At 36.5% G+C, this 26,421-nt stretch overlaps 1 protein-coding gene across 5 annotated transcripts in view; it reads right to left on the bottom strand.

The window, feature by feature from the left end:
- Positions 1 to 26,421, bottom strand: part of CCDC150 (coiled-coil domain containing 150) — a 100,643-nt gene that overhangs the window by 22,489 nt on the left and 51,733 nt on the right. For 4 of the 5 annotated variants that reach the window (XR_006296897.1, XM_043577371.1, XM_043577373.1 and 1 more), the window contains 3 exons: positions 25,550 to 25,663; positions 18,987 to 19,070; positions 5,549 to 5,656 (listed from right to left, as the gene is read on the bottom strand). Coding sequence is in view for 4 of the 5 variants with exons in the window: in XM_043577371.1 (XP_043433306.1) it covers positions 5,549 to 5,656; positions 18,987 to 19,070; positions 25,550 to 25,663 (306 nt within the window). In the remaining variant the exon portion in view is untranslated. Of the gene's footprint in view, positions 1 to 3,991; positions 4,569 to 5,548; positions 5,657 to 18,986; positions 19,071 to 25,549; positions 25,664 to 26,421 lie in introns of those variants that run through there. The other variant, XM_043577375.1, reaches the window with a different exon arrangement.

Below are 26,421 nucleotides of genomic sequence, written 5' to 3'. Positions count from 1 at the left end.
CATCTCTGAGCGCACACATAGCTGTATGTAATCTGATGTCGTGCACATTATTCATGAACCATCACAATCACAATCAGAACCGTTCCATCACCACAGAAGAATTCACATATGCTACTTCTTTGTGTATATACACACTCTCCCAAACCCATCCCCGGTCCTGCGGCAACCAATAATTTGTTCTCAATCTCTACAGTTCTGTCATTTTAAAAATGTTAAACGTTTTAATATAATTAACTTTTGTATAGGTAATACATTCACACTATTCTTTTTTATCAGCATTACCGAGGTAAAAATGACCTGCAAGAAGCTGTGTATATTTAAAGTATAGTTCTGACTTCAAGAGTGTATAAGCTCTTGAAGCCATAATCAAGATAAGCCATTTCCATCGTCTCAAAATTTCCCTCATGGGGGCGCCTGAGTGGCTCAGTCCGTTGAGAATCTGACTTCAGCTCAGGTCCTGATCTCAAGTTTGGTGGGTTACAGCCTGCAGTGGACTCTGTGCTGACAGCTCAGAGCCTGGAGCCTGCTTCAGATTCTGTGTCTCTCGCTCTGCTTCTCCCTCATACTCTCTCTCTCAAAAATAAATAAACATTAAAAAAAAAAAAAGTTCCCTCATGCCTTTGTGTAATCTCTCCTTTCTGTCTCTCCTTGTTCCCACACCTCCACACAACTAATCTGTTTTCTGTCACAATAGTTTTTTTTCCTAGAATTTTATATAAATGGAATTATATTGTATGTACTCTTTTTTTTGTATGGCTTCTTTCACTCAGCATAATTATTTTGAGATTAATTTTGATGTAGCAGTAGTTCAATCCTTTCTGTTGCTGAAGAGTGTTGTATTGTAGAACATACCACAGTTTACTTATCCATTCACCTTCTGAACACTTGAGTTGCTTCCGGCTTTAAGATATAAGCTGCTGTGAAGAGCTGTGTACAAGTCTTGGGTAGACATATGCTTTCATTTATCTTTGCTTAGAAGCGGAATGGCTGGGTTATACGTAGTGTTTTATTTTTAAAGAAACTACCAAAGCATTTTTCAGAGCGGTTATACCATCTGACATTCCCTTCAGCAGTGTTATGAGAGTTCCAGTTGTTCTACATTCTCACTAATACTTGGTATGAACAGTTTTTCAGTTTTATACATTCTAATAGATGTGTATCTCACTGCAGTTTTAATTTGCATTTCCCTAATGACTGATGTTTAACATCTTTTCAACTACTTATTTATCATCCAAATATCTTTTTTTTTTGAGTTTTCTTTTTTGTAACCTTTATTTTTTTTTAATGTTTATTTATTTTTGAGAGAGCACACGCGTAAGCAGGGGAGGGGCAGTGAGAGAGACAGAGAATCCAAAGCAGGCTCCAGGCTCCCAGCTATCAGCTCAGAGCTCAACTCGGGGCTTGAACTCACAAATCATGAGGCCATGACCTGAGACGAAGTCAGACGCTTAACCAACTGAGCCCCTCACGTGCTCCATGGAGTTGTTTTCTTCTTAATGAGTTTTAAGAGTTTAATACATTCTGGAGACAATGCCTTTATCAGATATGTGATTTGCAAATATTTTCTCCCAGTCTATAGCTTGTGTCTTCATTCTCTTAACACTTTAAAGAGCATAAGGTGTCAGTGCATCCATTTTTCCCCCCTTTAGGGATCATGCTTTTGATGTCAAATCTAAGATATCTCTGAGTAATCCAAGATAACAAAGATTTCCTCCTACATTTTCTTCTACAAGTTTTACAGTTTAAGATTTTACATTTAGGACTCTGATGCATTTTAATTTTTATATATAGTGTGAGGTATGGATCAAAGGTTTTTTGGTTTTGCATATGGATATCCAACTGCTCCAGTGCCATTTGTTGAAAAGATCATCCTTTCTCTACCTTCACTTTTGTTGAAAATGAAATGTTCATTAAATGATTTTGAATTGGTAGCACATTCACATTATTCTTTATTTTTAATGTTTATTTTTATGTTTGAGAGACAGAGCGCAAGTGGGAGAGGGGCAGAGAGAGAGGGTGACACGAAATCCAAACCAGGCTCCAGGCTCTGAGCTGTCAGCACAGCTGACACACCCCAATGTGGTGCTCGAACTTACAAACCATGAGATCATGACATGAGCCCAAGCAGGCTGCCCAACTGACTAAGCCACCAGGTGTCCCACATTCACATTACTCTTAAGATACAAAAGGGTAAAGTGGAAAATTTCCCAGTCACCTGGTTTCCCTCCTCAAAAATAATGTTGCCATTATTATTATATTATTATTATCCATGATAGAGACATTCTATGCATTATAAGTGAAAAATATCTATATGTACTCACATAGGGATATATTTTTTATTCTCTTACCCCTTCTACAAATAATAAAATATTATGTATACTCTTCTGAGCCTTGGTTGTTTTAACCTAATAATACACACATACATATGTATGTATATACTATATACATATGTTCGAGCAGTATTCCAAACCATGAATACACCATGATATACTTAGCTAGTGTCTTATTGATGAAATTTTGCTTACTTCCAGTCTTTCGCTATTAACAAGCAATACTTCAATAAGTAATCTTGTAAACATGTCATATGTATAAGCTAGTATATCTGAAGGAGAAAGTCCTAGAAGTACAACTGTGGGGTGAAATGATAGGTATTAAACTGTCTTCCACAGGAAGTTGTACCATTTTATACTTCCAACAGCAACAACAAAGAATATTTTTCCCCACATCTTCCTCAACATTACACTTCCTTAAAACTTTTTACCTGTAACATTTGAAATACTTTTTCTTTAAGGATCTAAGAATATTACAAAGGATGCCAATTCATAGGCTCTGAAAACCTATAGAATTTTGTTCTAGAAACGGACACAAGGAAGGGTACATACTTTTACCAGGGTTTTTAAGATACATATGAAAATGTCACTAGCAAAAATGTTGAGAGAAAAGATCTAAATAGCTACCAACTCTAGAAGACAAGATACAGAACTTTCTATTTTTAAACATCAAGCAAAGATGTACGCTCTCAAAGGTTTTCTTTCAAAAATAATTTCCAGGGGCACCTGGGTGGCTCAGTCAGTTGAGCCTCTGACTCTTCATTTTGGCCAAGGGTCATGGGTTCAAGCCCCACATTGGGCTCTGCCCTGAACCTATTTAAGATTCTCCCTCTCTCTCCCTCTGCTCTTCTTCCCCGCTCACATGCTCTCTCATAAATAAAGAAAAGCCTGAGACATGATAGGCTCTCAATAAATGTTGGTTCATGCTTTTCTTATTAAGCAGTTGTTGTTTTCAATTTTATCATGATAATTTTCACCAATAACTTGGTTAAGGCATTCAGACTATAAGGTTCACATCTAAAAACAACCTAAAACTAAGATAATACTCAAAAAAATTTTTCTCCAATGTTCAAGTTCTTAGGGCTTTGATTAATGTATTTCTATTTTAAAATCAGGCTTGAAACATTTTACCATGAATATTAAGATTAGGTGGAGGGGCGCCTGGCTGGCTCAGTCGGTTAAGTGGCCGACTTCGGCTCAGGTCATGATCTCTCAGTCCGTGAGTTCAAGCCCCGTGTCGGGCTCTGTGCTGACAGCTCAGAGCCTGGAGCCTGTTTCGGATTCTGTGTCTCCCTCTCTCTGACCCTCCCCCATTCATGCTCTGTCTCTCTCTGTCTCAAAAATAAATAAACGTTTAAAAAAAAAAAGAGAGAGATTATTAAAAAAAAAGATTAGGTGGATGTTTTGAATTTGTAAAAACTCAAAATCATATTAAAAAAACTCAATGGCTACTGTTAATCAAAATCTTTCTATGTCTAAAAATTAACCATGTGATAACCAAAATAATGGTTGCAATCCACATTGTCAATTTTTCTTATCTGTGAAGAACCTTTCTTGTTACTCATACCTCCATATATTATCTTTCTGAATTGTTACTACTTTTCTTCATTGTTGTATAAATCTGAAATTTCCTTATGATTTAGTTTGTGGTCTCCACTTACCGAATCCTGTTTAAGAAAATTTGGTGACTCATTTATTAATGGTCTTGAAGCAAGAATGTCTATTTTACCTTCCAGTCTTCCCTCCATGGTTTTAATAGCATTCAAAAGAGTCTTTAGAGAGATTCTAGAGTCTCCAATCTCCTGAGAAGCTCTCAAAGAAGTGAGGTTAGATGCAAAGGTCACACGGCGTGCAGAGTTTGGAATAACACTGGGTAAACCAACTGATGAAGTTCTTTCCTTTATATTGTTTACATGGGGCCTATAGCCTTCAAAGAATTTCGAAGATGCAGGCCTCTCTGGAGATTTCCTTTTTCTTGGAGGCATCACCAATCAAAAACAGTAAAACAACTAAACCTAGAGTTATTTTTCAATGAGCGCTCCTTTTATGAAGAGGAACAACACAAAGTTCTAATGAAGCTGTGATAGAAAATATACTTGAAAATGTGTTCCTTTGCTTTCAGAACGAAGAAATCACACTGTAAAGTTGTCCTGGTGAAGAAACAAGCCTTCCTTAAATCAAATTCCCTGTAGGAGAGTATATCTAATGAGGCCCTCTTTTCCAGTAGTCAGATGGTTAGAACCCTAACAGTATTCTATTTGAAGACACATTCTAGCTCCTTGGTTACCAAGGGTATAGAAACAGAAATATTATAGCTAATAGAAGTCAAACATATTTGAGTAAAAAAAAAAAAAAATGCACACATGGTAAATTTGTAAATCACTGAAATGAATCACTTTCTTTTGGTTACACATTCTTGGATTATTTTCTTCACTAAATGTTTTGTATCTTGTTTGTCTAACTTTCTCTATTCATTTGTTAAAATGTTATGTGACTTACAAAAGGATTGTAGCCTCAGCAGTCACCCTGATGACAAGTAAGCATTTATACCACTAACACCTCTTTCAACTGAGCTGTCTCCTGCAGTTCTATCTTGTTGCCACTGAGTTCTAAGTTTGCCTATAATTAAAAAACCATTTCCTCTATGAAAGTGTTTCTCCAAACTGAGGGTTGATGGGGGATGGGAGGGAGGGGAGGGTGGGTGATGGGTATTGAGGAGGGTACCTTTTGGAATGAGCACTGGGTGTTGTATGGAAACCAATTTGTCAATAAATTTCATATATATAAAAAAAATAAATAAAATAAATAAAAAATAAATAAATAAATAAATAAAAATAAAAAATAAATAAAAAATAAAAAAAAAAGAAAGTGTTTCTCAATGCTTTCATTATAATGATGCTCCCTATGAACGCTCACTCTATTTTGCTTCTGAAAGACTTAACTTCTAAATCTATAATAAAGTTTATGAGTATATTCTTAAGCCTCCAATTAGAACATAAGTTGAATATCCCAATCCTGCTTCAGGTATGTTTATTTCTCTACAGTTTAGCAAAACCTTGTACATTGCGGGTGTTTAAAAAATGTTTGTTGAATTGAGTCAAGTGAAAGAATATTCATCTTTCTGGGACTGTATGGTAAGGTGGAGAAAAAGGCATCAATTTCTTAAAACCTAATTAAAACAATATAATAGCAATTTGTTTTATAGCTATTAATCACACCTGCATATAGCTGCCCTCTAGAGCCTTGTTCAACTTGCGTAGATGGTCATTCTGTGAACTGGTTTCAGTAAAAGAATGTAGTTGTTCTTCTAACTGTTTAACTTTTATCTAGGATAAAACAGAAGAATAATAAAATAAGGAGTAATTATATATATTTACATATTTTAAAAGGAAAAAGATGTCATGAGTTTGGAAAAATCACAGAGAATCCTTAAAACTTGTAGAAGCAATCCTAAGTTTTTCTAATCATGTAAAGATTGCTATTTCAACTCTCAGAGCTATTTCAATAGCTAAAAGTAGGCTATAGCCATTTATACGTACTGAGATAACTCATTTGATTTCTATTGCTTATGAAAACTCCAGCGGCACCTGGGTAGCTCAGTTGGTTAAGCATCCAACTTCCCGGTTCAGGTCATGATCTCCCAGCTTGTGAGTTTGAGCCCTGCCTCGGGCTCTGTGCTGACAGCTCAGAGCCTGGAGCCTGCTTCGGATTCTGTGTCTCCCTCTCTCTCGGCCCCTCTCCTGTTCACATTCAGTCTCTCTCTCTCTAGCTCAAAACTAAACATTCAAGAATTTTTTTAGAAACTCCAAATTAACATGACTTATAAATATAACAGTGAGACTTTCGGGGTAATAATTTCAACTTAAAAAAAATTGTAATACCTAACATTCAAAAACCATTTTGGCTATGGATAATTAGAATTGTCAACATGCAAGTAGATGACACAGACTCTTGTGTTTTACTGACAGAATTATAAAATCTGAGTAAATGAAATTCTTATATGATGAATTATACTTTAACACTAACTGAGAAAGATAATTACGGCTTTCTCTTTAAAGAAAATGATCATTTGGGGGAATGAAATCATTAATATTTACTCACTAATCTCCAAATTGTGTTTTCCCACATTTTCTTCCCTTTATATCCAACCCTTTCATACAAATCAACAATGAATCCCTGAATCAGACAAAATGTCATCCAAAATTTTTTACTTAAATCGACTTTTTCCTTTCTCTGTGTCTTGTTTCCTACCTGTGGAGGGAAAACACTTCTTGGCTGGAGTTACTGCACACTTTCAGGAACTGTTAAATTTTGATTGCTAATATTAGTATTTTTTTTTGAAGGACTGCATAAAAATACATTTTGTCTCAGGAAATCTCTCTTGTTCTATCAAGCAGAATCCTTCTTTTATCTCTGCCTGTTTCTGTTGCTCTTTTCCACAGTGTACATTATAAAATGTGTGCTATGGCTCCCTAAAGCCATCAGTAAAAGTTAATCATGACTTTCACTTAAGGTTCAGAATTAAAATGACTGCCTCTAAAGGGAAGTATTCATGCAACAATTATTCTCATTTTAAACAAGCAAGCTGCTGTTAACCCATAGAATCTAATGGAAAATGGGCTGAATAACTCTGAAGACTTTGAGATTTGCTTTTCTTCAAGCAAAGAGAATATCCTTATTCTACAATATTTCTCAGATAATTTGCCCTAACTCAGCCTCTGGGCACACAGTAAAATGCCCTGAAACTTTTTAGATGGGATGTTCTCATCTACAAGCACTTTAAATTTTGTATTGAGTGTCTTATTTGGCATGATTTCTAATTCAGGACATTCACATGGGAAAGAACACAGAAGCAAATAAATTGTGCTGCTGCTCAGAGATCTGGTTTTTCCGTGTCATTAAAAGTCAAGCAACTTCCATTATTAGCTTATCAGCCAGTCTCAGGAACTGCAGTAACTTAGGTCAAGGTCCTTTGTTCATCATTTTTAATCCTTTTTCATAATTTTACCATAAATGTATTCCTAAACAGTGTACAGTATTATTTTATAAGATTGATCTATGTTAGGGGTGCCTGGGTAGCTCAGTTGGTTAGGTAGCTGACTTTGGCTCAGGTCATGATCTCATGGTTTGTGGGTTCAGGCCCCACATCAGGTTCTGTGCTGACAGCTCAGAGCCTGGAGCCTGCTTTGGATTCTGTGTCTCCCTCTCTCTCCGTCCCTCCCCTACTTGTACTCTGCCTCTCTTTCTCTCTCTCAAAAATGAATAAACGTTAAAAAAAAAATTGATGTATGTTAGCACATGTAGGGGGCACCTGGGTGGCGCAGTTGGTTAAGCGTCCAACTTCAGCTCAGGTCATGATCTCACAGTTTTTGATTTCGAGCCCTGCATCAGGCTCTATGTTGATAGCTCAGAGCCTGGAGCCTGCTTCGGATTCTGTGTCTCCCTCTATCTCTGCCCTTCCCCCACTCACACTCTGTCTCTCTCTCTCTCTCTTTCAAAGTAAATAAACATAATAATTAATTTTTTTTTAAAGATTGCTTTCAAGACTGATATAACTACTTTCAGGAGAAATTTAATAAACTCCAGTAAAATTCAAGATCTGTAAATCCTACAACCTAGTAATTCTTCTTCTGAGAATTATACTAGCTAGAGAATTTTTTACATGAATACAAGGGGACCTGTACAACAGTTCATCATTTCAGTGTTGTTTGTAAGAAACTGGAAACTACCTAAATATCCATCAACAGAAGAAAGGATAAATCTATTTTGGTATATTTATAAAATGGAATAGAATATAGCACTGAAAATGTAATTCACACCATGTTTGAATAGGGAAAGCAGTTTCTGACACAGTCTACATTAACACCTGAAACCAAGTGTTTATACCAATCATGAAGTCAATTCTAAAATGTAATCTTTTATCAAATGATTCATAGGTAATATTTTTAATCAATTATTCAATTTAGAGAGAACACAGCAGACTATTTTGATTATGCTTAGTATGCAGCTCTTCCTTTAAACTATTGCAAGGGTATTATGCTTTAAGAGCACTTTCCCTTGGGTTGATGAAGTCAGTCTGGAATGTGCCAACCCAAGGTATGACATAAAAACACCAGTGAGTCAATAGTTTCAAATGTTTCAGCTTTCAAAGACTATCAAAAATTTTAAGCCCTTGTTGTAGGAATAGGAGTAGAAAGTAATATTTTCCTTAAGATTCTGAGGATAACTTCTAAGGTTATAACTGAGGTCTAAAAGGTTAAATAGATATCAGCTCACTAATTTTAAAATGTATCCTATTCCCAGCCAAAACTTGGCTTTAAGTTGGCTATGAACATTTGGTTTTTTTCTTATATACTTAACAATACATTTAATTTCTCTTGGGAAAGATAAAAGAAGGTCAAAATCATTGGTCACAGTTTTTATGAGATCATTAGTTTCACAAAGGAGAAGGCTCTTCTGTGCCTGTAATAATCTATATACCTAGTCTGTAATGTTGACCAGCTTTCCTAGTGAAAAGTAGATGAGAGGTATGCTTTCCCCTCCTCAGTTTATAGGTGAATAAGATGAACCTCAAACAAGAACAATCAGAAAACAATGAACAAAGTGCCAATAAGTACCTATCAGTAATTATTTTAAATGTAAATGGACTAAATGCTCTAATCAAATGACACATGGTACAACACAAGCACTTCTAAGAGGGAAGTGTACAACAATACAGGCCTACCTCAAGGAAAAAGAAAAATCTCATATTAACAACCTAACCCTACACCTAAAGGAGCTAGAAAATGAAAAACAAAGCCCAAAGCCAGCAGAAGGAAGGAAATAATGAACATTAAAGTAGAAATAAACAAAATAGAGACTGAAAGAATAGAAAAGATCAATGAAACCAAGAGCTGGTTCTTTGAAAAGACAGACAAAACTGATAAACCTTTAGCCAAACTCATCAAGAAAAAGAAGACTCAAATAAAATCAGAAATGAAGAAGAAATAACTACCATATCACAGAAATACAAATGACTATAAGACAACATTATGAAAAATTAAATGCCAACAAATTGGACAACCTAGAAAAAAGTGGATAAATTCCTAGAAACATACAATCTCCCTCAACTGAATCAGAGATAGAAAATTTGAACAGACTGATTACTAGTAATAAAACTGAATCTGTAATAATAATAAAAAAAAACCTCCCAATACATAAAAGTCAAGGATCAGATGGCTTCACAGATGACTTCTAAACATTTAAAGTAACAGGTTCTGCTAATACTACTGTGGTTTCATTAACTACATTAAAAAAAACTTCTTAAAATGTTTATTCACTTCTGAGAGAGAGAGAGAGAGAGAGACAGACAGACAGACTATGTGAGCAGGGGAGGGGCAGGGACGAAGGGTGACACAGGATCTGAAGTAGGCTTCAGGCTCTGAGCTGTCAGCACAGAGCCTGACGCGGGGCTCAAACTCACAAACCGTGAGATCATGACCTGAGCTGAAGTCACACACTTAAATGGCTGAGCCACACAGGCGCCCCTACATTTAAAAAAAATTTTTAATTGAAGCATAGTTGACATACAATACTATATAATTTTAGATGTACAACACAGTGAATCAATAATTATATATATTACAAAGTGCTTACTATAAGTGTAGTTACTATATGTCACAATACAAAGTTATTATAACATTATTCCCTATGCTGCACTTTTCATCCTGTCACTTATTTATTTCATAACCGGAAGTTTATATCTCTTAATCCCCCCTTCACCTATTTCACCCATTCCTCCACCCTTCTCCCCTCTGTCAACCACCAGTTTTTTGTATTTATGAATCTATTTCCAGTTTTTTGTTCTTTGGTTTTGCCTTTAATTCCACATAGAAGTGAAATCCTGTGGTATTTGTTTTTCTTTGACGTATTTCACTTAGCTTAATACCCTCTAGGTCCATCCATGTCATTGCAAATGGCAAGATTTCATTCTTTTTTTACGGCTCTTCTTCCTTCCCAAATTATCCCCAAAATATAGAAGAGGAAGAAAAACTTCCAAATTTATTCCACAAGGCCAGCATTACCCTGATACCAACACCAGACAAAGACTCTACTAAAAAGAAAACTCTAGGCCATTATCTCTGATGAACACAGATGCCAAAATCATCAACAAAATACTAGCAAACTGAATCCAACAACACATTAAAAATATCATCAATACATTGAGTAAGGATAAAAACCATACGATCATCTCAATAGATGCAGAAAAAAGCATTAAGCAAAATACAACATCCATTCGTGATAAAAATTCAACAAAGTAGGGTTGGAGGAAACATATGTCAACATAATAAAAGCCATACATGAAAAATCAACAGTGAACATCATACTCAATGGTGAAAAACTAAAAGCTTTCCAAGATCAGTAACAAGACAAGGACATCCAATCTCATCACCTTTATTCAACATAGTAATAGAAGTCATACCCCACAACAATCAGACAAAAAAAAAAAAAAGGCATTCAAATTGGTAAGGAAGAAGTAAACTGCCATTATTTGCATATGACACTAAACTGCCATTATTTGCATATTATATAATGCGATATATAGAAAACCCCCAAAACCCCCAAAACACAGAGAAAACTCTGTGCTGATGATGTGAAGCCTGCTTAGGATTCTGTCTCTCCTTCTCTTTGTACCACCTTCCTCCGGATTGTGAGTGCATGCTCTCTCTCTCAAACTTAAAAATTCTTTTTAAATGTCCATTTTACCCAATGTACAGATTAAATGCAATACCTATCAAAATACCGATAGTATTTTTCACAGAACTCTTAATAAATAATCCTAAAGTTCATATGAAACCACAAAAGACCCCAAATAGCCAAAGCAATCTTGAGAAACAAGAACAAAGCTGGAGGTATCACAAGGCCAGATGCTATTTTATTTTATTTTATTTTATCTTATTTTATTTTTTAATGTTTTTATTTACTTTTGAAGGAGAGAGAGACAGAGCACGAGCAGGGGAGGAGCACAGAGAGAGGGAGACATAGAATTTGAAGCAGGCTCCAGGCTCTAAGCTGTCACACAGAGCCCAATGCAGGGCTTGAACTCACAAACTGTGAGATCATAACCTGAGCTGAAGTCGGACGCTTAACCGACTGAGTCACCCAGGCGCCCCACAAGGCCAGGTTTTAAACAATACCACACAGCTATATTAATAAAAATAGTATGGTACTGGCACAAAAACAGACACATAGATCAATGGAATGGAATGAGAGCCACACTTATATGGTCAATTAATCTATAACTGAGGAGGCAAGAATACACAATGGGGAAAAGACAGTCTTTTCACTAAATGGTACTGGGGAAAACTGAACAGCTACATGCGACAGAATGAAACCGGACCACTTTCTTACGGCATACACTAAAATAAAGTCAGAATGATTTAGAGACCTCAATGTAAGACTTGAAACCATAAAACTCCCAAAAGAAAAAACAGGGAGTAAACTCTTAGATATTGGTCTTAGCAGTATTTTTTTGGATCTGTACCTGCAGACAAGGGAAGCAAAAGCAAAAATAAACAATTGGGAATATATCAAGTAAAAAGTTTATGCATGAAGGAAACTATCAGCAAAATGAAAAGGTACCCTACTGAATGGTAGAAAATATTTACAAATGGTGTCCAAAATATATAAAGAAGGCACAAATGTGTACACACATACAGGAATATCACTCACCCATAAAAAAGAATGAAATCTTGCCATTTGCAATGACATGGACAGACCCAGAGGGTATTATGCTAAGTGAATTAAGTCAGAGAAAAACAAATACCATTCACTTCTATGCGGAATCTGAAAGGCAAAACAAAAGAACAAAAAAACTGTTAGACCTAAAGACACCTTCAGATTCAAAGTAAGGAGATGGAGAACCATCTATCAAGCTAATGGTCAGCCAAAGAAAGCCGGGGTAGCCATACTTATATCAGACAATCTAGGCTTTAAAACAAAGACTGTAACAAGAGATGAAGAAGGGTATTATATCATAATTAAGGGGTCTATCCACCAAAAAGATCTAACAATTGTAAACATTTATTCTCCAAATGTGGAAGCACCCATATATATAAATCAATTAAGCACAAACATAAAGAAACTCATTGATAATAACACCCCACTTACAGCAATGGACAGATCATCTAATCAGAAAATCAACAAGGAAACAATGGGTTTGAATGACACACTGAACTGGATGGACTTAACAGATATATTTAGAACATTTCTTCCTAAAGCAGCGGAATATGCATCCTTCTCCAGTGCACATGGAATGTTCTCCAGAACAGATCACATATTGGGACACAAATCAGCCCTCAACAAGTACAAAAAGACTGAGATCATACCGTGCATATTTTCAGACCATAATGCTATGAAACTCAAAATCAACCACAAGAAAAAATGTGGAAAGATAAATACTTGGAGACTAAAGATCATCCTACTAAAGAATGAATGGGCTAACCAAGAAGTTACAGAGGAAATTAAAAAGTACATAGAAGCCGATGAAAATGGTAACACCACAGCCCAAAACCTCTGGGATGCAGCAAAGGCGGTCATAAGAGGGAAGTATATAGCAATCCAGGCCTTCCTAAAGAATGAAGAACGGTCACAGATACTCAACCTAACCTTACACCTTAAAGAGCTGGAAAAAGAACAGCAAGTAAAACCCCAAACCAGCAGAAGACAGGAAATAACAAAGATTAGAGCAGAAATCAATGCTATGGAAACCAAAAAACACAGTAGAACAGAACAATGAAACCAGAAGCTGGTTCTTTGAAAGAATTAACAAAATAGATAACCCCTAGCCAGTTAGATCAAAAAGAAAAAAGAAAGGACCCAAATAAATAAAATCAAGAATGAAAGAGGAGAGACCACAACCAACGCCACAGAAATACAAACAATAATAAGAGAATATTATGAGCAATTATATGCCAATAAAATGGGCAATCTGGAAGACATGGACAAATTCCTAAAAACATATAAACTACCAAAACTGAAACAGGAAGAAATAGAAAATTTGAACAGACCCATAACCAGTAAGGAAATTGAATCAGTAATCAAAAATCTCCCAAAAACAAGAGTCCAGGGCCAGATGGCTTTCTGGGGGAATTCTACCAAACATTTAAAGAAGAGTTAACACCTATTCTCTTGAAGGTGTTCCAAAAAACAGAAATGGAAGGAAAACTTCCAACTCTTTCTATGAAGCCAGCAAGCCAGCGTTACCTTGATTCCAAAACCAGAGAGAGACTTCACTAAAAAGGAGAACTACAGACCAATTTCCCTGATGAACATGGATGCAAAAATCCTCAACAAGATACCAGCCAGCCAGATCCAACAATACATTAAAAAAATTATTCACCACGACCAAGCGGGATTTTACCTGGGATGCAGGGCTGGTTCAATATCCACAAATCAATGTGATACATCACATCAATAAAAGAAAGGGCAAGAACATGATCCTCTCAATAGATGCAGAGAAAACATTTGACAAAACACAGCATCCTCTCTTGATAAAAACCCTCAAGAAAGTATGGATAGAAGGATCATACCTCAAGATCATAAAAGCTATATACGAAAGACCCACTGCTAATATCATCCTCAATGGGGAAAAACAGAGCTTTCCCCCTAAGGTCAGGAACAAGACAGGGATGTCCACTCTCGCCACTATCATTCAACATGGTATTGGAAGGTTTAGTCTCAGCAATCAGACAACACAAAGAAATAAAAGGCATCCAAATCAGCCAGGAGGAGGTCAAACTTTCACTCTTTGTAGATGGCATGATACTCTATATAGAAAACCCAAAAGATTCCACCCCAAAACTGCTAAAACTGATCCATGAATTCAGCAAAGTCAAAGACTATAAAATCAATGCAAAGAAATCGGTTGCATTCCTATACACCAACAATGAAGCAGCAGAAAGAGAAATCAAGGTTCAATCCCATTTACAATTGCACCAAAAACCATAAAATACCTAGGAATAAATCTAACCAAAGAGGTGAAAAATCTATACACTGACTACTATAGAAAGCTTATAAAAAAATTGAAGACACAAAAAAAAAATGGAAAAAGATTCCATGCTCCTGGATAGGAAGAACAAATATTGTTAAAATGTCAATACTACCCAAAGCAATCTACATATTCAGTGCAATACCTATCAAAATAACACCAGTATTCTTCACAGAGCTAAAACAAAAACAAAAACAAAACCAAAAAACCCTAAAATTTGTATGGAACCAGAAAAGACTCCAAATAGCCAAAGAAATCTTGAAAAAGAAAACCAAAGGTGGAGACATCACAATCCCAACTTCAAGCTGTATTACAAAGCTATAATCATCAAGACATATGGTACTGGCACAAAAACAGACACTCAGTGGAACAGAATAGAGAACCCAGAAATGGACCCACAAACATATAGCTGACTAATCTTTGACCACGCAGGAAAGAATATCCAATGGAATAAAGACAGTCTCTTCAGCAAATGGGGCTCGGAAAACTGGACAGTGACATGCTGAAAAATGAACCTGAACCACTTTCTTACACCATACATAAAAATACACTCAAAATGGATGAAAGACCTAAACATAAGATAGGAAGCTATCAAAATCCTAGAGGAGAAAGCAGGAAAAACCTCTTTCAACTCGGCCGCAGCAACCTCTTACTCAACAGATCTCTGGAGGCCAGGGAAACAAAAGCAAAAATGGGACTATTTTGGGACCTCATCAAAATAAAAAGCTTCTGCACAGGGAAGGAAAGAATCAGCAAAACTATAAGGCAACCAACAGAATGGGAGAAGATATTTGCAAATGACGTATCAGATGAAGGATTAGTATCCAAAATCTACAGAGAACTTATCAAACTCAACACCTAAAAACCAAATAATCCAGTGAAGAAATGGGCAAAAGACATGAATACACACTTCTCCAAAGACATCCAGATGGCCAAATGACACATGAAAAAATGCTCAACATCACTCATCATCAGGGAAATACAAATCAAAATCACACTGAGATACCACCTCTCACACCTGTCACAATGGCTAACATTAACAACTCAGGCAACAACAGATGTTGGCGATGATGCGAAGAAAAAGGATCTCTTTTGCATTGTTGGTGGGAATGCAAGCTGGTGCAGCCACTCTGGAAAACAGTATGGAGTTTCCTCAAAGAACTAAAAATAGAACTACCCTATGGCCCAGCAATTGCACTCCTAGGTATTTAGTACAGGTATGCTGTTTCGAAGGGACACATGCACCCCAATGTTTATAGCAGCACTATGCACAATAGCCTAAGTATGGAAAGAACCCAAATGTCCATTGAAGGATGAATGGATAAAGAAGATATGGTGTATATATATATATACACAATGGAGTATTACTCAGCAATCAAAAAGAATGAAATCTTGCCATTTGCAACTACGTGGATAGAACTAGAGGGTATTGGGGCGCCTGGGTGGCGCAGTCGGTTAAGCGTCCGACTTCAGCCAGGTCACGATCTCACAGTCCGTGAGTTCGAGCCCCGCATCAGGCTCTGGGCTGATGGCTCAGAGCCTGGAGCCTGTTTCCGATTCTGTGTCTCCCTCTCTCTCTGCCCCTGCCCCGTTCAAGCTCTGTCTCTCTCTGTCCCAAAAATAAATAAACGTTGAAAAAAAAAATTAAAAAAAAAAAAAAAGAACTAGAGGGTATTAGGCTAAACAAAATCAGTCAGAGAAAGACAAACATCATATGACTTCACTCATATGAGGAATTTAAGATACAAAACAGGTGAACATAGGGAAGGGAAGCAAAAATAATATAAAAACAGGGAGGGAGACAAAACATAAGAGACTCTTAAATATGGAGAACAAACAGAGGGTTGCTGGAGGGATTGTGGAGGGGGGATGGGCTAAATGGATAAGGGGCTTAAGATATCTACTCCTGAAAACATTGTTGCACCATGTGCTAACTAACTTGGATGTAAATGATAAAAAATAAATAAATTATAGAAAATTAAAAAAAAATAGAATGCGATAAAAGCAAATCTAGTTAATAATATCATCATGGATGCAAAGATTAAACAAGGATTTGTAAATTTTTTAATTAAAAAACGTAAACGTCCAACAATGAGAGCAGTTAAATCATGGTTACATAGTGTAATTGTTTGGTGTTTAGGGACTGCAATCTGACCGCTTAGATTAAATCCTGGCTTTGCAACACAAGAACTGTGAGACCTTTCAAAAATTACTTAAATTCCTTATGCTTCCATTTCCTTGCCTATAAATGGGCATAATTACAGTACCTGCCTCCTTGTAGTGTCACTTGGCACAGTGCTTGATATATTCCTAGATAACCGTACAGCAAGAAATGGTTCAGAAGATGCATTCATAAGATAGCCTACTCTTGAGGCATTAAAAATAGTATATAGAAATAAGAAAAAAAACCAGATTCATAAATACAGAGAACTGGTGATTGTCAGAGGGGAGGAGGGTGAAATAGGTCAAGGGGATTAAGACGTGCAAATAAGTGACAGGGATTAAAAGTACAGCATTGGGAATATTGTCAATAATGTTATAGTAACTGTGTATGGTGACATACGGTAACTACACTTAGGGTAAGCATTTTGTAATGTATATAATTACCAATTCATTATGCTAAACATCTAAAATGATATAGTATTGAATGTCAACTATACTTCAATTAAAATTTTTTTATTTAAAAAAATTTTTTTTAATGTTTATTTTTGTGAGAGAGAGAGAGAGAGAGAGAGAGAGAGAGACAGAGCGCAAGTGGGGTAAGAGCAGAGAGAGCAGCACACAGAATCCGAAGCAGGTTCCAGGGTCTCAGCTGTCAGCACAGAGCCCAATGCAGCGCTTAAACTCACAAACCATGAGATCATGACCTGAGCCAAAGTCGGACACTCAACTGACTGAGCCACCCAGGTGCCCCTAAAAAATTTTTAAATGTAGGCAATAAACCACAGTAGTATTAGTCTAACCTGTTACTTTGTCTCCAATAGACATCACAGATATTTTCGTATTATAGAATAGTTATTGCAAATATCTTGAAAAGCTGTTTGTGCTTATCACCAGTTTGAAATTAATAGAGTTTATAAGAACACCATTAGATCTTGTTATTGAATGCACCAGTAAAGAAACAACTGTTAAATTATCACAATTACTATTGAACTTTTTAATTTTTTTTTTTTTTTGAGAGAGAGAGAGAGAGAGCGTGCAAGCAGGGGAGAAGGACAGAGGGAGAGAGAGAGAGGAATTTTCAGCAGGCCTCACACTCAGTGCGGAGCCTGATGTGGGGCTTGATCCCATGACCCGGAGATCATGACCTGAGCCAATATCAAGAGTTGGACACTCAATCAACTGAGCCACCCAGGTACCCCTGATAAAAACATTTTAAAGGAACTGAATTTTTTTTAAAAAGATGAAACTCAAGAAAATTAAGACTCGTCCAAGGTTACACAAGTATAAATGCATATTATACTTAAATGTATCATTGGCTCTAGAAAATATTAATTAAAAGTACACAAATTGTGGCCAAATAGCCTTATGTTTTTAGTGGCCAACATATGGTTTCACAACCATGGTTTATCATCTTTCACATAGCCTGCCATAAGGGCCAATCTCATCTGCTAACCCTATAATAAACTCCTTGAGCAGATGAGATTAGATTAACATTGACACGTTTTACATGTCTCTAGTGAGATCACTTAATTAAATCAGCTCTTTGGTTGCCAAGCCTAAATGGACTTTGTACCATTGAATCCAGTGGTCCTCATGTATGGTTGCATACTGGAATCAGTGGGGAACTTAAAAGTATTGAAGCCTAGGATCTACTCCCTGAGATTCTGATCTAATTGCTCTGGGGTGCAAGCCTTGTCATGGGGAATTTTCCCCTTGTATTTTATAAATATACAGTAAAATTCATTTTACTGTGAATATGCATACCCTCACCATCCAAATTCCACAATTAATTTTTTTAAACTTGCTCATCACATATCAATCCATCTATCAATCTCCTCTATCCATCAAAATGTTTTTTCTTTTTCTGATTCATTTCCAAGTAAATGGCGACTATCATATACTGCCCTGCCTGAGGTATTTAAAAAATTCCTCAATTTGTGATGTGTAGCTAAGGCTGTGAACCACTGATTTAGATTTCATTTAGCATTTCCACTGGAGTTGGGTGTCAGTGGCCAGCTTCCTGCTCTGTATACTATAGAGATAAAACACACAGGAAGCAAAAGAATAGTATCATCCCAGTCACTCAAGTCTATTGCCTTTGAGTCCCAATATCCAGGGTTATTTCTTTTTAAGAATGCTATAAAAATTCAGCAAAAAAGAGAGCATGAGCTCTCTAACATTCTTAGTGAGTGGCCATGCACAAAACAATCATAATACAACTTTCAATAGCTACAGAATGGGATCTGGTTTCACAATTTTAGTTTCAGTATTATATTACAGATATGTGAACAGCAATCACCTGATTTTACTTAATGAGGCAACAAACTTAGGAGGGTTCAAAAACTTGTCCAAAGTTAGAGAATTAGTGGAGCTAGGTCCTCTCAAAATCCATCATTTATTATATTTAGCTTGATAATTGGCATTAAAAAATTAGACAACACAAATCAGAAAATAAAATCTCATACCTGGAGTTTTCCCTTTTCATAGGCCAGTTTATTTTTACTCTCAGTAATTCTTCCCAAGACCTTTTCCACCTGCTGTTGAGCCAGCTGGGAAAGCAAACACAGGTATCAGTACCTTGGCAGAGAAAGGAACAACCATTTTCTGAACAAGCATTTATACTCTTATCATTTCTACAGTGATGAAACCAGGATTCATATTTATTTGTCTTTTTGCCTCTTAGTTTTTCCCTACATAGCTGATCATAGTGCTAACATGCAACATTAAAGGATTGCTAGTGAAAGTGTGAGTGCCTTAAATGTCCCAGAGTTTGTAGTTTTTTGCTTACTTATTCTAAGTTTACTTATTTATTTTGAGAGAGAGAGAGAGAGAGAGAGAGAGCGAGCACATGAGCAGGCATGAGTGGGGGAGAGGCAGAAAGAGAGGAAGAGAGAGAATCCCAAGCAGGGATGCGGGGCTTAGTTCCACGAACTGTGAGATCATGATGCCAGCCAAAACCAAGAGTTGGACGCTTAACAGACTGAGCCACACAGGCGCCCCTGTAGTTGCAATCCAACCCAGATGTGGGGTATCAGCAGTTGCAGATATGCAGTTTAAAGATTATACATTTCTTTAAGAAAACAGGAGCTGCAAATCATTACAACTGTGTAGACAGAAGACACTTCAGTTACCATGCAAGAGGGAGTAAAAAAAAATCTCTGAACAAAAGAAACATTTATTGGAAATTCCAATATTGTCTGATCAAGCACTCTACACAGTGTTATCCTGGAGAAACACTACTGAAGGCTCTATATTTCAAGAAATTACATATCTTATCATTCAAACAGCCTTTAATAATGACAGTTATTTTTTATATGTCTTTTTCCTCAGACTTTTTCAGAAAAAATAAGTATAAAATACAGTTTCATTTTGATTAAATTTTGGTCCTTGTTGGTACTCCAGTGATTGAATTTGGAATGATTACATATTAGTGATTGAATATGGAAATTTTCACCTTCCATGATCTATTTCAGTGTTATATCTTAACAGCAGGACATACTGATATTTGCCTTATGTCAAAATCATCTTCACAAATAAACTGCAAGAATAATACACACAAAAGCAAATGTAACTGAGAATGCAAATTCTTTTTTTTTTTTTTAAATGTTTATTTACTGTTGAAAGAGACAGAGACAGAATGGGAGTGGGTTGGGGCAGAAAGAGAGGGAGACAGAGATCTGAAGCAGGATCCAGGCTCCAAGCTGTCAGCACAGAGCCTGACGCGGGGCTCGAACTCACGAGCTGTGAGATCATGACCTGAGCTGAAGTTGGACACTCAACCAACTGAGCCACCCAGGCGCCCCAAGAGAACGCAAATTCTTAATCACATTGGCCAATGAGCTGCACTATGGATCATTTGCAGTAAATCTTTAGTGGGAAGTGTTATTAATGCTGGTAAATATCCTACATTGACATAATTACTATAGACCAGGAGGCCTTTTCAGCATTTAAATCCAAAGAATTTAGACTTGTTTTATGTTCAACTTTAGGCAATTTAATAAAGATGTCAACAGATGTAGAGATATGAATTTATACAAGAGATAATTCTCACCATCTCCAACACTGTTATAGCTATTCCTTAGTTATCACTTTGTAGTGTACTTTATTTCAAGTGTTATGAATATTTTCCAAATAAAAGCAAAAACACATTCCAAACTAGATTACTATGTAATAACATGTAACACATTTCTTCTTGGGTTCAAAATACTTTCATGATAGCATATGTTCTACAAGAGTGTACACTAGCCTGGAGCATTGTTTTCCCTTTGGTAGTTGCCTTGGCTAGAAGAATTAGGCTATTTTAGACATTCTAGGCTTGATAAAAACCTATGGAAAAGCCATAAAGAGTGATTAGTTCTTCTATACAACCCACCCCAAATTATGCACATTCAATATAAAAATTTATATCCAATTTTTGGCATCAGTGGGTTAACCATTATGGCCTATCTAAGTGTTTGTCCTATCAGACCAGTATTTATTTCATACGTAATTATACATATTCATACATTGTTTCTTAAACTTTCAATTTTAATCACTATATGTGGTTCCCACTAAGTCAAAGGAAATTATTTTTTTAAAGCATTCAGGCCAATAAAGAATTGGTTTCAAAATAAACTAAGGGTGGGGCTCCTGGGTGGCTCAGCAGGCTAAGTGTTGACATCGGCTCAGGTCATGATCTCACTGTTCGTGGGCTGGAGCCCCGCATCAGGGTCTGTGCTGATAAGGCGGAGCCTGGAGCCTGTTTCAAATTCTGTGTCCCCCCTCTCTCTTTGCCCCTCCCCCACTCACACTCTACCTCTCTCTCTCAAAAATAAATAAACATTAAAAAAATTAAAAAGCCAATTTGACAATAAATTATATTTAATAAAAAATTTTTTTAATTAAAAAAAATTTTTAAAAACCACACAAAATAACCTAACGGAAATATAGACTGTTATCAATAAATAGGAGGTTAGAACATATTACCATAAAATTAATCATCAATTAATTTTCTGTCAGTGTAACACATACAGTCCCCCTTTCCCACAATACTTTCTATTTTGGAAACTATGAGGTAAAAACATTCCATGAACACAACATTTGGGATAATGTTCTGACCAAGTCTTCAGCAAAATAAACAAGGATGGCCAATGATGTTACAAAAACAAAAAACAAAAGCATAGGTATTTAAAATTCAGTTCTAAGTTCTATAAATTGTGGTGCCCCATGTGCTATAAAGTGCAATATAAAATACCAAGAGCTAGATTTAAACCTAAAATATGCTAGCTATAACAAACACTCAAAGATAACTTTGCTTGTCTTCTTGGAATATGAAGTCTTTTTTTTTCGCAGTAACTTAAATGATCTGGGTCTCTTATAAAAGATGTCCAGGAATTTTTTAAATAATGGCACTTTTTACCTCAATAAAGTTCCCTCTTTTAGGCAAAGGCATAAAGAAATTCCATTAATCTTTTAAATATACTTTAAAAATGATTTCCTCTTTTTTGGTCACCTAAGAGAATGTTAATGCAGTGATAGTGTAAACTGTCTAAGCAAAATCAAAATGTGATATTTGACACAAGGTCACTTATTTAAATTCACAACAAACAGAAAAGAAATTGTTCCAGTTGTTCCAGTTGCTAAGGGAAAGCAGATATTAAAGCAGTAGTTTAAATTATTGTGTCCAGATTATTTAAATAGGGCTTATATTTAAGAGAATCAACGGAAGACCAGAAATTAGAGAGCGCTTAAATGAGTGAATATCTCAGATTCTGAGTTATGGAAGGCCAGAGATTAACCTTTGCATAAAAAATCTTGGCAATATACTAAAAAGACCATTAATATGCAAGCAAAAGAGAAATTGGAGACTCACTTGAGAATTAGAATACCAAGAAAAATGCTAATTGTTAGAATATGCATTTTAACTGATATACAAAGATATCACTCCTTGGAAAAGCAGGAAGCAAACATAAAATTATCTTAAGAAATAAAAGGTAGGTTGACAAGGGTCAATTGTAAGCCACAAAATGATTTCTAAAATCATTTTTAAAATTAAGATGAGCTGTGAAAGTTAGAAGGCTATTAGAAGAATACATGAAACCAAAAGATATTAGCATCTTGATAAAGCTATTTTATGAGCAGATTGTAAGCAGGGATTTTTTTGAAGATTTTATTTTTAAGTAATCTCCACACCCAAAGTGAGGGTTCAAACTCACAACCTTGAGATTGAGTTGCATGCTCTACTGACTAAGACAGGCACCCCTGTATGCAGGGATTTTATTCAAAATATTTAACAACTGGTTTGCATGGGCCACAGCAAACTGAGCCAACTTGGATACCTACATGAGCGTGCACTGAATGTCATCCTAGTTGTAAGAAATACTACATTTAATTCACGGTTTAATTTCAAATCATTGAAGTCCTGGTTGCATAGGGAACTATACTTCTGTCTAGTGCTACTGTTTGAAAATGTATGTTTAAATTCCAAAAGAAGGGGCACCCGGGTGGCTCCGTCAGACTCTTGCTTTCAAATCAGGTCATGATCTCACAGTTCGTGGGATTGAGCCCCATGTTGGGCTATGCACTCAGCTTAAAAAAAAAATCCATTTGGATCATTTCTCACTGTGGTTCCCTGCATGACTGACTATAGTAATAGACTTAAATTATACCATCATTAAAGGCTGAAATAATAAAAATAAGCCCAAAATTGGTGTGAAGAAGAAAAGAGAATAATGTTTATACATGTATTAAGTATGCTAGGCACTGTGATGGGTACTTTACGCACAATATGATATTTAATCCTCCTTGTGACCCTCCTTGTGTTCTACTCAATCTTTCTAAAATACCTATTATGGGAGTGCCTGGATGGTTCAGTCAGTTGGGCGACCGACTTCACTCAAGTCATGATCTCACAGATTGTGCTGACAGCTCAGAGCCTGGAGCCTGCTTAGAATTCTGTGTCTCCTCTCTCTCTGCTCCTCCCCCACTCTCATTCTGTCTCTCTCCTTCAAGAATAAATAAACATTAAAAAATTAAAAAAAAATTTTTAAATACCTATTATGTATTAGGTGCTATGCTAGGCAAGGGAGTGTAAAGGTGAGTAACTACTACTCTTGCATCAGAAGACAGTGAAGGCAGATGCATCAACAGGTCAATTTCTAATTCACAAAGTTACCATTTTGATATGTGCAGACACAGTGTGCTGTGATTAAGGGAGATCTCCTTAGCCCCAAGGGCCATAGGGTTTAAGCCCTGCCCAGGCCACACAGTAAATGGAACCTTGAGGGTTGAAACCAGGTCGAACTTCAAATCTGTGGTGTGGCATACACAACATACACTCATAAGCATATCTCCAAAAACCAGTAACAGATTATACTAGAAAGGTAACTTGTATTGAGAATTTCAAGTGTGAATTCCCAAAGAACAAACATATACTGCCAGCATTGAACGGTGATAAGTTTAATGATATTGCTGAGATTAAAAAACAAACTAATACTGACATCTCAACCTCATTTCTCAAGACTCATACAGCCAACTGGAGGACTTCCAGGCAGGCCTGGTCAGAGAAAATTCTATGTGGAAACACAGAACTACAAGCTGGACCTGAGGTGTGGTTTATCATTGGGAGACCTTAAGAGGTGTGGTGAGAAAGCAAGAATCAACACTGACAAAATCATTAGCAGGATCTGTCAAAGTCACTAACAGGGTAAGGCCACAGGCCTACTCACTGGCAGGGGGGCACTGAAAGAATCCGAGAGACTGAGATGTAGTCTTCCAGAAAGACCAGAAGCAAGTAGGCTGATAAGTCTAGCTGATACATGGCCAACAAGCAGAGGACATGGATAAGTCTTTAATCTTGGGAAGAGAGGGTTGGTCTGAGATAGTACCAGGAACTAGAGCTAATGCACCTTGTTGCTATAAGAGGAACTTAAAAGCCTTTTTTCTGGGACAGTTCAAATACTAAAAATTCAATAAATGTTAGTTATCTGCTACATGCTTTAATGTATTAACTTACTAAATCCTCCAACAACCTCCTAATAATGGTATTACTTCCCCCACTTTGACAGATTAAGAAACTGAGGCTCAGAGAGGTTAAGGCTCATACTCGAGGTCATAGCCAAAACTGAAATGCCGGCCGTCTGGCTCTAAGGTCATGAAAATGTATTAGATTATTCTCTAGGATTTCACAACTGAAGTAATGTACAGCTTATGACAGAGTCTGAAAGAATTTAACTCAGATCAAGACAGACTCACACCAGGGTCTTCTATGCAGTTTTCAAAGGTGATTTGCATGTTACAGAAGCAGTAACTAATTTTTTTCAAGTACTCAAAAGCACACAGGAAACATACTAGCTGCTTAACAGAATGATCATCTCTTTAAATATCCTCCCCTTAGAGATGGTCTAAACTCTACCATTTATTTGTATTGCACTGACTGTGTCAAACAGCTTTTAGATATCGTACTTATTACTGATTGCCTAATGGAAATGTCAAAAAAGGAAAAGAAAAATACAGCCTTCTGCCTCATAATTTATGGAATAGGAAGTATTTTAAAATATTAGAAATATTCATACTTTTCAGTATTATAGATCATCTGTGGAGGCAGATGTTTATTAGCTGCCTTAAATTCTTGTTTTAGGGGCGCCTGGGTGGCGCAGTCGGTTAAGCGTCCGACTTCAGCCAGGTCACGATCTCGCGGTCCGTGAGTTCGAGCCCCGCGTCAGGCTCTGGGCTGATGGCTCAGAGCCTGGAGCCTGTTTCCGATTCTGTGTCTCCCTCTCTCTCTGTCCCTCCCCCGTTCATGCTCTGTCTCTCTCTGTCCCAAAAAATAAATAAACGTTGAAAAAAAAATTTTTTTTTTAAAATTCTTGTTTTATTAATCTTTTACTGTTTGAGCACTTGTAAGGCTCTCTGCACAGTCAGCCCAAGTTATTCAGGACTAAATGATAATTATTAAAACACAAGTGAAGAAAATCCATCTCCTAACTTCTGATTTTTTAAAACACACTAGTCATTAATTCCTAATTTAGACTGACCTTTTTATACCCACCTCATTGTAATCAGAAGGGACTTGCTGAAGTTCTAGGGAAGCCATTTGTTCTGACAGGTGCTTATTCTTTTCCTCTAGAGTCTGTAGGTTGTGGGTCAATGTATTTATGTCTACCTTTGAAACACAAAAGGAGAAAAGAAATCTATTTATGCCAGATCCAAAAGCATTATCTTGCTTTTAAAATGACATTTGTGGGGAGCCTGGGTGGCTCAGTCAGTTGGGTGTCTGACATCGGCTCAGGTCATGATCTCACAGTCTGTGAGTTCGAGCCCCGCGTCGGGTTCTGTGCCGACAGCTCGGAGCCTGGAGCCTGCTTCAGATTCTGTGTCTGCCTCTCTCTCTGCCCCTCCCCTGCTCAAGCTCTGTCTCTCTCAAAAATAAGCAAACATTAAAAAAAATTTTTTAAATGACATTTGTAACTGTAAAATAGCAGTTATTGTATGAACATGTTATCCTGTGTCTAAATGCAGGGATTTGTAGTCTGACAGCTCTGAGAATTTTTTTAAACTTTTTTTCCTTTTCTTTTACATTTTTTCAGCTTTTCTAGTTGTCTTCAGCAGGAGGATTATGACAAATTACCTAATTCACATATACTAGAAGTCCTTCTGGTACTTGATATTTACTTAAATATTAATTTAAGCTAATGAATACAGATGCAGAAGGCCTCTGCAAAAATACTAGTAAAATGAATCTTGCAATATATAAAAAGGATAACAAACCAGGATCAAGTTTATCCCAGTAATACAAACCTTATTGAACACCCGAAATTAATTAGACTATAGTATATAGAAGAAAAACTATAATGGCAATTTATATAGATGCAGAAAAAGCATTTCACAAAATTCAACATTTATGATAAAAACTCAGCAATC

Source organism: Prionailurus bengalensis, chromosome C1 (assembly GCF_016509475.1).
Source record: "Prionailurus bengalensis isolate Pbe53 chromosome C1, Fcat_Pben_1.1_paternal_pri, whole genome shotgun sequence".
Lineage (NCBI taxonomy): Eukaryota > Metazoa > Chordata > Mammalia > Carnivora > Felidae > Prionailurus > Prionailurus bengalensis.
Note: the sequence above shows the minus strand (reverse complement) of the source record. Positions and strands in the feature narration are given on the sequence as shown.